Raw genomic sequence first — 13,439 nt, 5'->3', positions numbered from 1 at the left:
GGGAAACATTTTATAATTTACATATAAAATCTCAGTAAAAAGCCATATAAAATGACAGAAGTATCTGGCTTACATTGAAACAACAAAAAAGAAAACAAAAAAACCACATACACTGAATGTATATTTTAATTATAAAACAAAAATCTGAGCAAAACATTTTAAAATAATTGTTATTTGGCAACTCATCACATCATTGCAAGAGACAAATTTGACCTTAATAAAAGTTTAATTTTATGAAAAACTTTGGTTGGACAATTTGTTCATGTGGAAGTTAAAACATGTTTAAAAAATAACCTGGCAATAAAATCAGCTTTATCCTGAAATAATTGTGTGTAAAAACAACATGAAATCCTGCAGCTACGTAGGTAGGAGTGACCTGACTGGCCATGTGCTTCCCTTTGCTGAGAGACAGGTGGGAGGAACCTCGGTAGCTTCCAAAAGCACGGAGGGGCGAACACTGCCAGGGGCCCTGCGGCAGGAGATGATGACTTTACCTAAACTGTCATGGGGGCTAGTAGTAAAGTCACAGATGCAATTGTCGTCTAAAAACAAGTTACACTCGTAAAACGCAGTCACAACTGTGAACAGAAAAGCGGTGGAGACCCTTTCTTGAGCTAAACTACTTTACTCGGTATCTGCAAGCTTCTGTATTTCCTGCTGGTCAGTCACAGGGCAAGGCAGAGCCCTACAGAAGTTGCTACTAATGACTGCATAGCATCAAATAAATATTTGTTATGTGAGCAAATAATTTTGGTGAGTAGTTTTTAAAAATAAAAAGCAAGATAAATATCTTCATAATTTATATACGTGTAATCTATTTTATACAGTTGCTTCTTTTGTGGTGCAGGAGATTGAACCCAGGGCTTCCATATTTAGCCACTTTCCCAGCCATTTTTCTTGTTTTATTTTTTTGAGACAGGGTCTTACTGCGTGGTGCAGGCTGGCCTTGACCTCACTATGTAGCTCCTCCGGCTCATAAACAGTCCTTATGCTTCCAGCCTTCCAGGTGCTGGGATTACAGGCAGATGCCACCACATTTTAAAATTTGAGACAGGCTCTCATGAAGTTGCTAAGTTGCTCACATTAGGGTTGAACATGTTATCTTCCTGCCTCAGCCTTACAGAGTTCTGGGATTACAGGTGTGCACCACCATACCTGGTTTAAAGTTGTAGTTGAATCACCAAATAGCGTTTTATATAAAATAAAACTCACCTCTTTAATATGTGTATGTTAGAGTTTTGACAGATGCATATAATCATATAACTGTCATCACAGTTGAGACATAGGGTGGGCTTCTTATCCCAGAAACATCTATTGTGTCCCTTCTAGCCAGTCCTTTGCCATGCATGTGGTAACCCCTTGATTGTTTCTTTAAAATCCTTCAAGTCTTGCATTTGTAGATGTTATATAAATGCAAGTGCATGCTATGTAATGTTTTGGGTCTGACATTTTGGTCTGGTGTTGGACGTATAGCCATGTATGTTGTATGTTTATGTATTTTATTCTTTTATTTCTTTTATTTCTGTATAATGTGCCTTTGTATGATGTACCAGAATCTGTTTCTTTGCCAGTTGAAGGATATTTGGATCATCCTTAGTTTAGACCCCCGTAAAAATTCACAGGTTTCTTTGTGAACACAGGTTTTATTTCATGTGAGTAAGTATATAGGTGCTAGGATTGCTAGCTTGTAGTATAAACAAATGTTGAACTTTTGCAGAAACTGCCAGGTGGTCTCCCAAAGTGGCTGTAAAATTTTGTGCCTATGCCAGCAATGTATGAGACTCTTAGGTGCATCAACACTTGGTCCCTTGAGTTCTGTGTTTTTTTTTGTTTTTTTTTTTGCAGAACCGGGGATTGAACTCAGGCCCTTGCACTTTCCAGGCAAGCACTTATTCTACTGAGCTATCTCCCTGGCCCCTTCAGTTCTGTTTTTAACTTCAGCTACCCTGGTAGGGATGTGATGTTTGTTGGGTGGCAGCCAACCCCTCATCCTTTTTTTTTTTTTTAAGCTGGGCATTGACCCTAGGTCTTGTACTGGCATGTGCCTTAGCCCTGTCCTCTTTTTAAGAATGTATTTGGTACAGGGTCTACAGGGTTTGTAGGGTCTCACTACACAGATCGGACTCAGGGATCCTCCTGTTTTCAGTCTTTCAGGTGCTGGGATTACAGGCACGCGTCACCATGCCCAATCTCAGTCAACGTCTCAGCACGCCTCGGGGGAGGGGCTGGTACGGCATGCTGGGGATTGAACTTTTAGCCACTGTGCTCTGCCTAAGCAGATGCTTTAGTCCACTGAGCTATCTGGCTGGCCCTCCTTAGCCTTTTTATTCTTTTATTTTTAAGATAGAATCCTGCTTGGTTACTTAGGCTGGACTCAAGTTTGCTGTTCTGCCTCAGCCTCAGGGAGCATTCCCCATCTTTTTCAGAATTTTTTTTTTCCCTAATCACTGAGTTCTTTTATATTTCAAATTCTTTATCAATGATGTGCATTGCCAATGTTTTCTTCCATTTTGTGGATTAGTTCATATTCTTAATGGTGTCTTTCCAATAGCAGAAACTTGGTTTTTTCATTAAATCCAGTTTGTCTTTTTTTCTTGTATGGATTGTGATTTTGTGAGAACTTTTTAGCCATAGTCATAAATTTTTATTTGTGTTTTCTTTCCCTGGCTCTATTCTACAATTATTTTTCTCCCTCTTTTTTTTGGTACTGGGAATTGAATTCAGGACCCTGTGTTTGCCAGGCAGACACTGTACACCACTGAGCTATATATCCCTGGCCTGCTACAAGTTTTTTTTTTTAATTTAAAAAAATTATTTATTTATGTATTTATTTGGTACAGGGTCTCACTATGCAGCTTGGACTTCTAGTGCTCCTCCTGTCTCAGCCTTCCCAGCGCTGGGATTAAGGTGTGCACATCTGGTTTCAGTGGCTGGCAAGTGCACCCAGAACCAGCACAGCATGTGGTACTGGGAATTGATTTCTTTTTAAACCCCCAAACAAGATAAATTCTGTATTAATATTACAAATAGTGTTTCATGCATTGTCCTTGAGTCATTGAAGATTTCTAACTTAAATGAGAATTTAAGTATTAAATTCATAATGGCATTAGTCACTAAATGTTTTTAACTTGAAGATCCTCATTCGTTCTGGATTTAATTATTAAAGGCCAACATTGCATCTCTTGTCCAGTGGTTCAAATGGATAAATGTGGTTTGTCCATCTGCCCAACTTTTATCGTGGTTACTGAGACTGCTCAGTTAGTTGGTAGTGGTTAGGTGTGACCTTGAGTACTCCAGATTTTATGCAGCAGAGTTGAGTTGAAAGTTTCAATGCAGTTTTTTTTTTTTGTCCTATTCTGTAGAGACTTAAAGTTTAGCATATCAATACTTTATGAAAAATACCTGTTCCATGTTATACCTAAGGTGTTTGATATTCAGACAGATAGTGAGGTTAAGCTCAACAGTCTAGGTTATATGGCAGTAACAGTAAGCTTCTCTTCTGGAGGGTTAACAACCTAAGTTTGCAGACCAAAAATTAGAGAAAAAGGAGGGCCACAAGGAAAGCCAACATTTTGGCCCTAGCCTTCCAACGTCAATTAAGACTCAAGACATATGAGAACCTCTACTGTAACATCATGTAACTCAGTTGTGTCCCAAATTTTCTGATTAAGGAGATTATGGGGCCAAAGAGGAAAGTGATCAGTGATGTAGAGTGTGCCTAAGAAGAGTCACATGGAGAGAAAACATTCTCTCAGGCTTTCATAGAGAGCACATTGGCCAAGCAATGGCCGTGACTCATCCACACGGCTGACACTGACAAAGGATCTACAGTCTGAGGTACAGGGTCTCAGGATAAATCCTGAGGGGATTTCACTGACCTTTTCAGATCCAAAAGCTACACCTCTTGTTACATAGGTCTTGCTTTATCTTGGTCTTAACCATTCAGCAGAAAAGTATAAAAATGAAGTATAAGAAATAAAGCCATGTTGTTATGTTGAGCTGTAGGGGACTCAGGTCAACAACTTCTGACATTGCCAGTCAAGTGGAAGACCAAATACTATTACAGACTACTGGACTATTTTGCAATATTTTGCTGAGTTCACACACCTATAATATTTAAATGATGAAACTAAACAAGAAAAGGGGATATAGATGAATGTCCATTTTGTATCTGTGTATTCAAAATGGTTAGGATAGATATATAGCTACATTCTCTTAATTCAAGGAATAGAGAGGTTTGTTCTAATAGTGTTTGTAAATAGGATATCGTTTCTGCATCTTGTACAACAGACAACCACTAGGAAGGCAGTATGCAATGTGTTAATGATTGGAACTGTCCTACCAATTTGATTTGAAACGGTCTCATTGCTATTTATTTGTCAATAAAATTATGGAAAAAAAGTTTTGATGCATATGTAAAATGAGTAAGTGTGATAGTAAATTTTGAGCACTATATTTTTGCAATATTCTTTGTATGACTCCTTGTGGACCCAGCTTTTATGCATTCATGGGGTTCCCACAGTGCAGTTGCAATATAGACCGTTCTGTAAATGCAGGTAAGAGAACAGATTGTCAGAGGGTTTCCTCCCTCTTCTCAAAGACCCTCCCTTTTTTAACCCCTCTGCTTCAGCTCTCTTGTCACTTCTCCATGCCTGTCTCTTGTTTGCTGAATGTTCTCACTTGGGAGTTTTGGTGCTCTGCCTATACCAGGTCCTCAGCTGGTTAAGGATAAATGGGGCCAAGTAGAGGTAAAGCGAAGGTACAATTTGGAAACTGGCAAGTTGTGGTGGTACATACACATAATCCCAGCTGCTAAGGAGGCTGAAGCAGGAGGATCTCAAGTACAAGGACAGTCTGCAATTTAGTGAGACCCTGTCTTAACACTTAGGAAAAAAGGGCTGGGAGTCAATGCTATAGTGTTTACCTTGTTTGTGCAAGACCATGAGTGGGGGTGCATTGAAGGGTGACTGCCTTGGATAAAGAAGTTAGGAGCTGGATTGTATTAGGAAAGTGTATGGTTCAAGAAGTGCTTGCAGTTGGCATCAGCTGTTGAAATCTGAAGAGCAAAATAGGGTGAAATTGATGAGTATGCACAGGTACAGACATGACATTAGAAGTAATGTATGTGTCTATTCATACTATAGCTTGTTTGTAGTTATAGATTTCATAAACTTATTTTAAGACAATAATTAACTTTTTTTTTAAAAAAAAAAAAACAATGATTTTTTTTTTTTTTTTTTTTGGCGGAACCGGGGATTGAACTCACACCCTTGTGCTTGCCAGGCAAGTGCTTATTCTACTGAGCCATCTCCCCAGCCCCAGTAATTAACTTTTGAGATGAGTATTTTTTATTGGATAAAGATATATTTGATTTGGAAATATGTCATCAGACTTTGCTGAAATAGTTTTCCTTTAGACATATTTCTTTGCTACCTTAATTGTATTATTTCTATTATTATTATATTATTATTATTTTAAATAAGATTGTGTATCAGTTTTCTTTTTCCTTTCTTAGTGTCATTCTGACCTTGTTTAGTTTCCAGTGTTGAGTGGCTGCTTTTTTTTTTTTTACAGGAAAGGGATTGTCTTAGTTCATTTTATGCTGCTATTACAGACTACTATAGGCAAAGTAATTTATAAATGGTAGAAATCTGCTTCTCTCTGGGCTTCTGTATAATCTGATATTGCAGAGGCAAGTCTGTCATCTCAGCATTCTAGGAGGCTGAGACAGGAGGATTACAAATTCAAGGTCAGCAAGGGCAACCCTGAGTTCAGTCTGCAGGACAGCCAGAATGAAACTGAACCTCGCTATTTCTGTAGGAAGATGGGGAGTGCAGTGGCAAAAGCCATGTATCTCTTTATCTGGGGTGGCTTTTCTTCCTGTGTCCTGTGTGGAAGGCATTACAGGGCAGGAGTAGTGAGCATAGGAGAGAGAGAAGACCGCAGGCAAGTGAGTTCACCCTCTACTCAGGCACTGACTCTCTTCCTGTAAACACAGCAGTTGTCACTGCTTCAGAGTCCCAGCTTCCTGCTGTCATCTGGGGAGCAGTTTTCCAGCAAAGAGATTTGGGGGACAGTCAAACCATAGCAAAGGCCAGGAATTTTAATTAATCGTGGTGATTTTGGAAACCCCATAAACGATTGGTAAAACTCTAATGTTAGCTAGTTATCTATTTAGATATTTAACTTTTCTAAACTCAGTCATTTTCATTTATTTCTTGTTTTTTGTTAAATTTTAATTTTTATCAATACATGTTTGCAGTATACAATGATGACATTCATTGTAGGGAACTGATACATGTTTGTAACATATCTCAATTCCTTTTCCCCATTTCTTCCACCTCCTTTTATTTTTACCTTTCTGCTTTTTCATTTTAATGCAGTACCAGCTGATACCTTTCCTTTTGTGGTGATTCTCAGATAGCAAAACATTAGGCCAAATACTGTTATTTTTCATAACTTTATTGTGATTTGGGTAGTACACATATACATTTCTTCATCTTAGACCTTTTCTTTGTGTGTCTCTCCAGGCCATCCTGTTCAATTCTACAGTATGAACAGGCCTGCCTCTCGCCACATGCCCCCGACCATAGGGGGCTCCCTGCCCTACCGACGCCCTCCCTCTGTAACCTCACAAGCCAGCCTTCAGAGCCAGATGAATGGTGGACCTTTTTATAGCCAGAATCCAGGTGAGTTTTTCTTTTGCATTTTATGTAATATATCTGTTTAAAAATCTTTCGTTAAAAAACCCTTTAATGACAAATAATTGGCACATGGTAGGTGGTAATGCTGAAGAGGCAGAATGAATGAATACTTGCATTTAATATTGTGTCTTTCATCTCTGTTCTTAAAAAATCATTTCATGATTTCCCTATAAAATTGTAGAAGTTAATTTTTCTGAGCAGAATAGCAGAATCCTTTTTTAAAGCAGAATCCTTTTGAATGTGCTGTTGGTTACGTGCTTTTAAAAATAATACTGTGGAGATAGAAGGGTAGATCAGTTGCAGAGTAATAGTCCAGAATGGGCAAAGCCCTGAGTTGGAATCCTAGATGCCTCCCCCAGTAAAAACACCACAGAGAACTATGGTGAGCAATACTTCTTTTTTATTTAATGATACATCCTGTTCTGTGGTTTACAGATAATGAAAATTGAGTGTGCCCGAAGCTCTTTTGTGCTAGTCAGTTACATTACCTTATTTGGCTCTTAAACAAAATTTCTGGTGGAAAAACTGGGCCTTAGAGAAATTGACCCAGATGTAACAAATTATAGCTTCATCATTCATACAGAGAAACTAATCTGACATGTACTTTTTTTTTGTGGTAACAGGAATTGAACTCAGGACCCTGCGCTTGGCAGGCAAACACTTATTCTACTGAGCTATCTCCCAAGCCCGTTGACATGTATTTTATGCTATACACGTTCATTATTTTGCTTATTCCATGCTATACTTTTTAGAGTTTTGCCAAGAGCCTGTTAGTTTGGCTGGCCTCAAACTTGCAGCCTCCTGAATGCAGGGGTTATAGGTATGTGCCATCACTCTTAGCCTTACATGAACATTAATAATTTATAGAAAATACTTCTGTATCATTTCATTTGATTTTTGTAATTCATATACAAAGCAAGATTGGTGATCTTGCCTCTAGAGCCTTTGTGTGGTCACCTCTGATTTATAGTTTGGCCTATTCCATGTTTGACTTTTTTTTTTTTTTTTTTTTTATTTATTTTTTTTTTTTGCGGAACCGGGGATTGAACTCAGGCCCTTGTGCTTGCCAGGGAAGCACTTATTCTACTGAGCCATCTCCCTGGCCCCATATTTTTTTTTTTCCCAGAACCAGGAATTGAACTTAGGCCCTTGTGTTTGCCAGGGAAGCGCTTATACCACTGAGCCATCTCCCTGGCCCCCCATATTTGACTTTTATGGGGCTGAAATTAGCCTACTGTGGCTACTGGCTATGAAACTTTAGCTATGTCCTTTGGAATCTTGCTAAAGAAAAAAATTTGATCTTTCTTTTACATAAGCATTTATTTATTTATTTTTGGTCTTTTTGTTTTATTGTGTAGTTCTGGCTGACCTTGAACTCACTTTGTAGCCCAGGCTGACCTTGAACTTGCAGCAATCCTCCTGCCTTAGTCTCCTGAGTGCAGGGGATATAGGTGTATGCCACCACTCCTGGCCTTACCTGAACATTTATAATTTAAAGAATGCTTTTGTATCATTTTATTTGATTTTTGTAACTCATGAACAAAGCCAGATTGGTGATCTTGCCTTGTGCTGTCTTGGTTTATGAACTTAATTCATTCTATGATTCTGGGGAAGATGGCTATCGTCATGCTTATCACACAATGCAGAGGTGACAGAGAAAAACACAGTTGTTCCAAGGGCACATCTGTTTTTTGAATCAAATTGTCTTAAAATGAAAGTGTTTGTGAACCAAAGTACTATTGTGTTTTGCAGGTGAAACCAAGTCAGGATGGTATTTCATCTTAGGTTTTTTACTTACCTAAGTCTCACTTACCTTCAGTTTTTCAAACTTTTCCTCTTACCCTCTCAGGTGTTTTCTTTTTTGGTGGGGAAATGCTGAGTACATTAGGAGCCTGAGATCTTTTTATGGATAGTAGTTATATTCCAAGAATATTGTTCAGTAATTGTAGGATGTTAAATAAAGCTTTTGTTCCATCATTTTTTCTAGTGCTGGGGATCAAACCCAGGGCCTCACACATGCTAGGCAAATGCTCTACCACTGAGCTGTAGACCCACTCTGTAAAATTGTAGGAGGATTTTTTTGGCTAGTTCAGGCTGCCTTAAGGGCGGGACTTGTGCAGCTTGTGGAGCTGGGGATCAAACCGCGGTCCCCTGTGCCTGACTGCGTTTGCCAAAGCAGGGGCTTTAAACAACTGAGCTAACCCGCAAGCACCCCCAGTGGCCTTATTTTGAAATGTACCCTTTACTCCTTTCTTACTGCACTTAATGTTTTAGGCTATCTCCTTTTAAAAAACTCATTTAGCCCAAATTTTGATTAAACTGCTTGCCACTGGTCAGACATTCTGCTTTTAAAAAATATTTTCTAAGCCCATATGTTTTTAAGCGGTATTTTGTACATAAATGCATTTATTGTTTTTGAAATGGAGTCTCTTTCAATCTCCAACTCAAGGGCTTAAATGCTCCCCCTGTCTCATCCCCTGAGTAGCTTGGGATTACAAGCCCAACTTTTTTTTTTTTTTTTGCGGAACTGGAGATTGAACTCAGGCCCTTGTGCTTGCCAGGGAAGCGCTTATTCCACTGAGCCATCTCCCCAGCCCCCAAGCCCAACTTTTGAGAGAATTTTTTTAGTCTTAAATTTTACATTCTAGCCTGTTCCATAATTCTGCTGCAGATGGACTTACTCCTTGGCTGACTTGGAGTCTACCCTAGTACTGTTTGTGGGCCTGTATACCCTCCTTATTCTTAGGGAGAATTTGAAAGAATGGTGCCAGTCCAAAATAGGTTGGGTCCATAACGACACTGAGAGCTGTTTTTCTGTCACCTGCTTGAGACTCGAGCTGTACCATCATGACATCAGGCCTTAATTCATGCTTTGCGTGTGCTCACCACAGTAGTCCAGGGAGAATTTACATTAAGGCTGTTTAAACACATATTCAGTACTTTCCTGTGTTATCTGACCCACACACGTTAAGGTATTTGCCAATGTAGAAATATATTCTACTTTATGGAATGATTTTAACAGAAGTACTTTTCACACTCATGGAAGTAAGATGAATTTGGATTTTGAGGCCTTCAGTCTAGTGTGAGGCAGTGTAGTTGTGAGTTTTACTTTTCTGCACCCTTCTCTATTAAATTTTGCCTTTCTTTAGGACTTCGATAATTTTTTAAAGAGGGTAATTACAGTTGTAATTGGTTAATCAGAATGCTTTTTACTAAACCAGTTTGTGTGTGTATGTGTGTATGCATGTGTGCTTTTCTGCAGTTCTGGGGATTGAACCTGGATCCATCTGCAGGTTAGGCAGGTATTCTACCACTGAGCCACACCTTTAGCCCCAACCATGTTCTTTTTCTTTGAAAAACTCTTTTTGTGAGATTCAGTGTTTTGTGAAGCAGTGTTCTACTAAGACTTTTAGATACAGCTTCATTTTATTTGCTTTAGAATATTATGTATTCTTATATTACTCTAATATTACTCCTATTGATCCTTTAATGCTCCCTGTTTTTCAGTATTTAAAATGAGTTTATTTTTGCTTTTATAAGTAATTGAAACTCTTATTGAACCACAGTCATGGTACTTAACATCTTCATTTCCTTATGTTGTTACCTCTTGTGTGTGGGGAGGTAAGAAGATATTCTTAAGCCCTACTCTTTTTCCAGATTCCAGGTATATGATACAGCTTTATTAACTGTAGTCCTCACACTTCATTGAATTCTGCAGAACTCAATTATATTATAATTTACAGTGTGTTTGCTTTGACCAACACTTTTTACTTTCCGATCCCTCCTGGCCCCCTGGAAATCACCATTCTCTTTTTTCTATGTGATTCCCATTTTAAAACCCCACATACATGGTAAAGACATGTGGTATTTTCTTTCTCCAGAGCACATTAGCCTCCACCTCCTCCCTGTCCACCACAGGGTCACTTCTCAGATGCCTTGTCATGGGATTCTTGGACTTCATGAACAGTGAGCTAATTGCTGTATCCAATACCCCTCCATCTCTGGAGAACCCTAAGTAACCATACCATACCATTTTTTTTTAATGTATCAGTTATTTAATTAGGTTCTTAGTAAGAAATTTAGAACACTAATTTATGAGGATAAATTCCATTTGTCAGAGCAAAAACAGATTGCAGGTAGCCCCGAAGCTAAGGAACAGCTTTGATTTTTGCTAAAATCTGTGAGTGTACCACTTTCTGATCTGCTGTCCTGAAATCTGGCATATCTCTTTCTCAGTGTCAAAGATGTCACCCTCCTGATGTCTGGGTTTCCGTAGCACAGGATGGGAAAGAGCTCACCCAACTTCTTACACTCTCTTCTTGTACACAGCAAAGGCAGACCAAACTGTTCATCCTTTTCCTTCCTTGTTCTCTAGCATTAGTTGGAAAGGTTCAGATTTTATTTGTACAGGGTTGCACTCCATACCTCGTACCCTAGTGATCCTCCTGTTTTCAGCCTCACCACTGCTGGGATTACAGGCGTACACTACCACGTGATCTTGGTGGCCAGATTGGTGAACCTGGGTGCAAGGCCAGTGCAATATGTGGTGCTAGGGATCGAACCCTGGTTCCTGTGCTTGCCTAAGTAGGCATTTAGTTCGTTGAGCTATTTTGCAGGCTCTTACACACTTTCTTTTCTTTTTTTTTGGTGGAACTGGGGATTGAACTCAGGCTCTTGCACTTGCCAGGGGAGCGCTTATTCTACTGAGCCATCTCTCTGGCCCACCTTACACACTTACTGAACATTTTATACTGTTAAACTTTCTAAAGTATATGTTGTTTTCCAAGCTGTCTTTTTCTTAGAAATAAGTGTACTCTCCTTTTCCAGACCTTTAAAAAAAAGAAAAGAAATTCTTATTTAACAAAACAATGCCAAGAATGCATTTTGTGAGCCTGTATTTTGCGTTTGGAGCCTGGCCATAGATGCATGCTTGTAAAGAAATGAGCTGAAAAGTCAGATATATAATATATATATATAATATTTTGATAAGGCTTCAGTGATGATGAGGCATTAAATATAAGGACCTTTAGTAAAAAGCAGCCTGCATTTTATTGGTCAATTTCTTATAATGGAGGCTTTTAAAAAACCAATTCATAAGATAGAATGTTGGTTCCAAGGAATGTGTCTAAAGTTTGATGAGTGAGGGGAGTTCTGAACATTTGTGCTGTTGACAGAGGAAATGTCAGGGTTAATCCCTGGATGATATTAAAAGAAACAATAAAAAACCCAAATGCTGTGATGGTGTGCTTCAAAGTAAAAGCCACATCATAGTCCCTAAGTGATGAGTTAGGTTACAGTGACAGGGGAGGCTCCCAGGATAATACAGGGATGTGATAAGGTTTTAGTAAAATATAGTTAAGAAGAGTAGGAAAAGGGATACTTTTGAGTCCTGTTGCAGGTGGTCTTAATTATTTATTTACGGAACCGGGGATTGAACTCAGACCCTTGCGCTTACCAGGCAAGCACTTATTCTACTGAGCCATCTCCCCGGCCCCTTGGCAGGCGGTCTTTAGAGTCTGTTAGGGAATATTTACTTTAGGGAAGTCCAAAAAAAAGCCAGACAACAACCAAAAGTTTTAGTCTCAATGGCCATGTAAACCTGATAGACCCCTTTAGATTGTCTGTTAAACACAAATCATACTTTAAACTGTGTGTTTTAATTTTCTAGTTTTTCTTGTTGTAATATCCCTATCATGATCTTTGTCTTATTTGAGAAAGAATAACAAAAATACCTAGTTCTTTAAAACTTGAGATTATGAGACTGTTATTTGTTGATCACAATCTCTTTTAACGCCTCCAGAAAAGATCCTCTAACTTATTACCTAAGTTCATTTGTATTTTTTATTTAGTTAAATTTAATTTGATTTTTTTGAATGTATTTGGTTATTTCTGGTCTCACTACTCAGCCTGAACTCTTAGTGATCCTCCTGTTTCAGCCTCCCCAGTGCTGGGATTGTAGGCTTTTGTCACCATGCGCAGACTCACCCTGGCCAGTTCAACCCTCCCTTGGGGCAGGGCTGGTGCATGTGGTGTGGGTGACTGAGCCGCAGTCCCTGTGCTTGCCTAAGCTTGCATAAGTAGGTGCTTTAGACCACTGAACTATCTCACCAGCCCCCTTAAGTTCATTTAAAAATCCCCTTTGTTGTAAATTACGATATATTTTTAGCAAATACTTCATTCTTGAAGTATTTATTTGCCTTCTTGGGATGTAAAATGCAAGAACCTTCAGTGGGCTATCACAAAAATTTTCCCCCACAAATTTAATATATGACCCCTGAAGTTGATTCTTTAGTGATTTTAGGAATAGTATTACAATGTTTATCTAATTCTTACAGTACTTACATAGGTGTTAAAGTAAGATATAAGAGCCTAATTTAATTTTCAGAATTTTTGGAATGGGACATTGAAACAACATGCCTCAGTGGCTATGCTTCAGGGGACTGTATAAATGACCAGAAAGGTTATGCATGGGAAGTTGATGTGGCTGTAGTTCTACTGCTATTCGGGTTAAGATCTATAAATTCCAGTCACTGTGTGAATCTGTCTTTTCAGATTAACTTCATTATGTTTTTTGAATTTTTAATTTGTTGTTGTTGTTGTTCCTCCTCCTCCTCCTCCTCCTCCTCCTCCTCCATTAGTGGTGGTGGTGGTGCTGGTGTCTACTGAATCCAGGGCCTTGCTGTGCTAACCACACATTTATCACTGGGCCCACATTTATCACTGGGCCACATTTTC

The 13,439-nt window shown here is 38.8% G+C and overlaps 1 protein-coding gene across 11 annotated transcripts in view; it reads left to right on the top strand.

The window, feature by feature from the left end:
- The window catches only part of Abi2 (abl interactor 2), a 130,287-nt gene that overhangs the window by 93,135 nt on the left and 23,713 nt on the right, over positions 1-13,439 (top strand). For all 11 annotated transcript variants that reach the window (XM_023710006.1, XM_023710005.1, XM_023710009.1 and 8 more), the window contains one exon: positions 6,531-6,689. In XM_023710006.1, coding sequence (XP_023565774.1) covers positions 6,531-6,689 — 159 coding nt within the window. The remainder of the gene's footprint in view (positions 1-6,530; positions 6,690-13,439) is intronic.

Source organism: Octodon degus, unplaced genomic scaffold, assembly GCF_000260255.1.
Source record: "Octodon degus isolate 3935 unplaced genomic scaffold, OctDeg1.0 scaffold00016, whole genome shotgun sequence".
Lineage (NCBI taxonomy): Eukaryota > Metazoa > Chordata > Mammalia > Rodentia > Octodontidae > Octodon > Octodon degus.
This window is presented reverse-complemented; position numbering and strand designations above follow the sequence as displayed.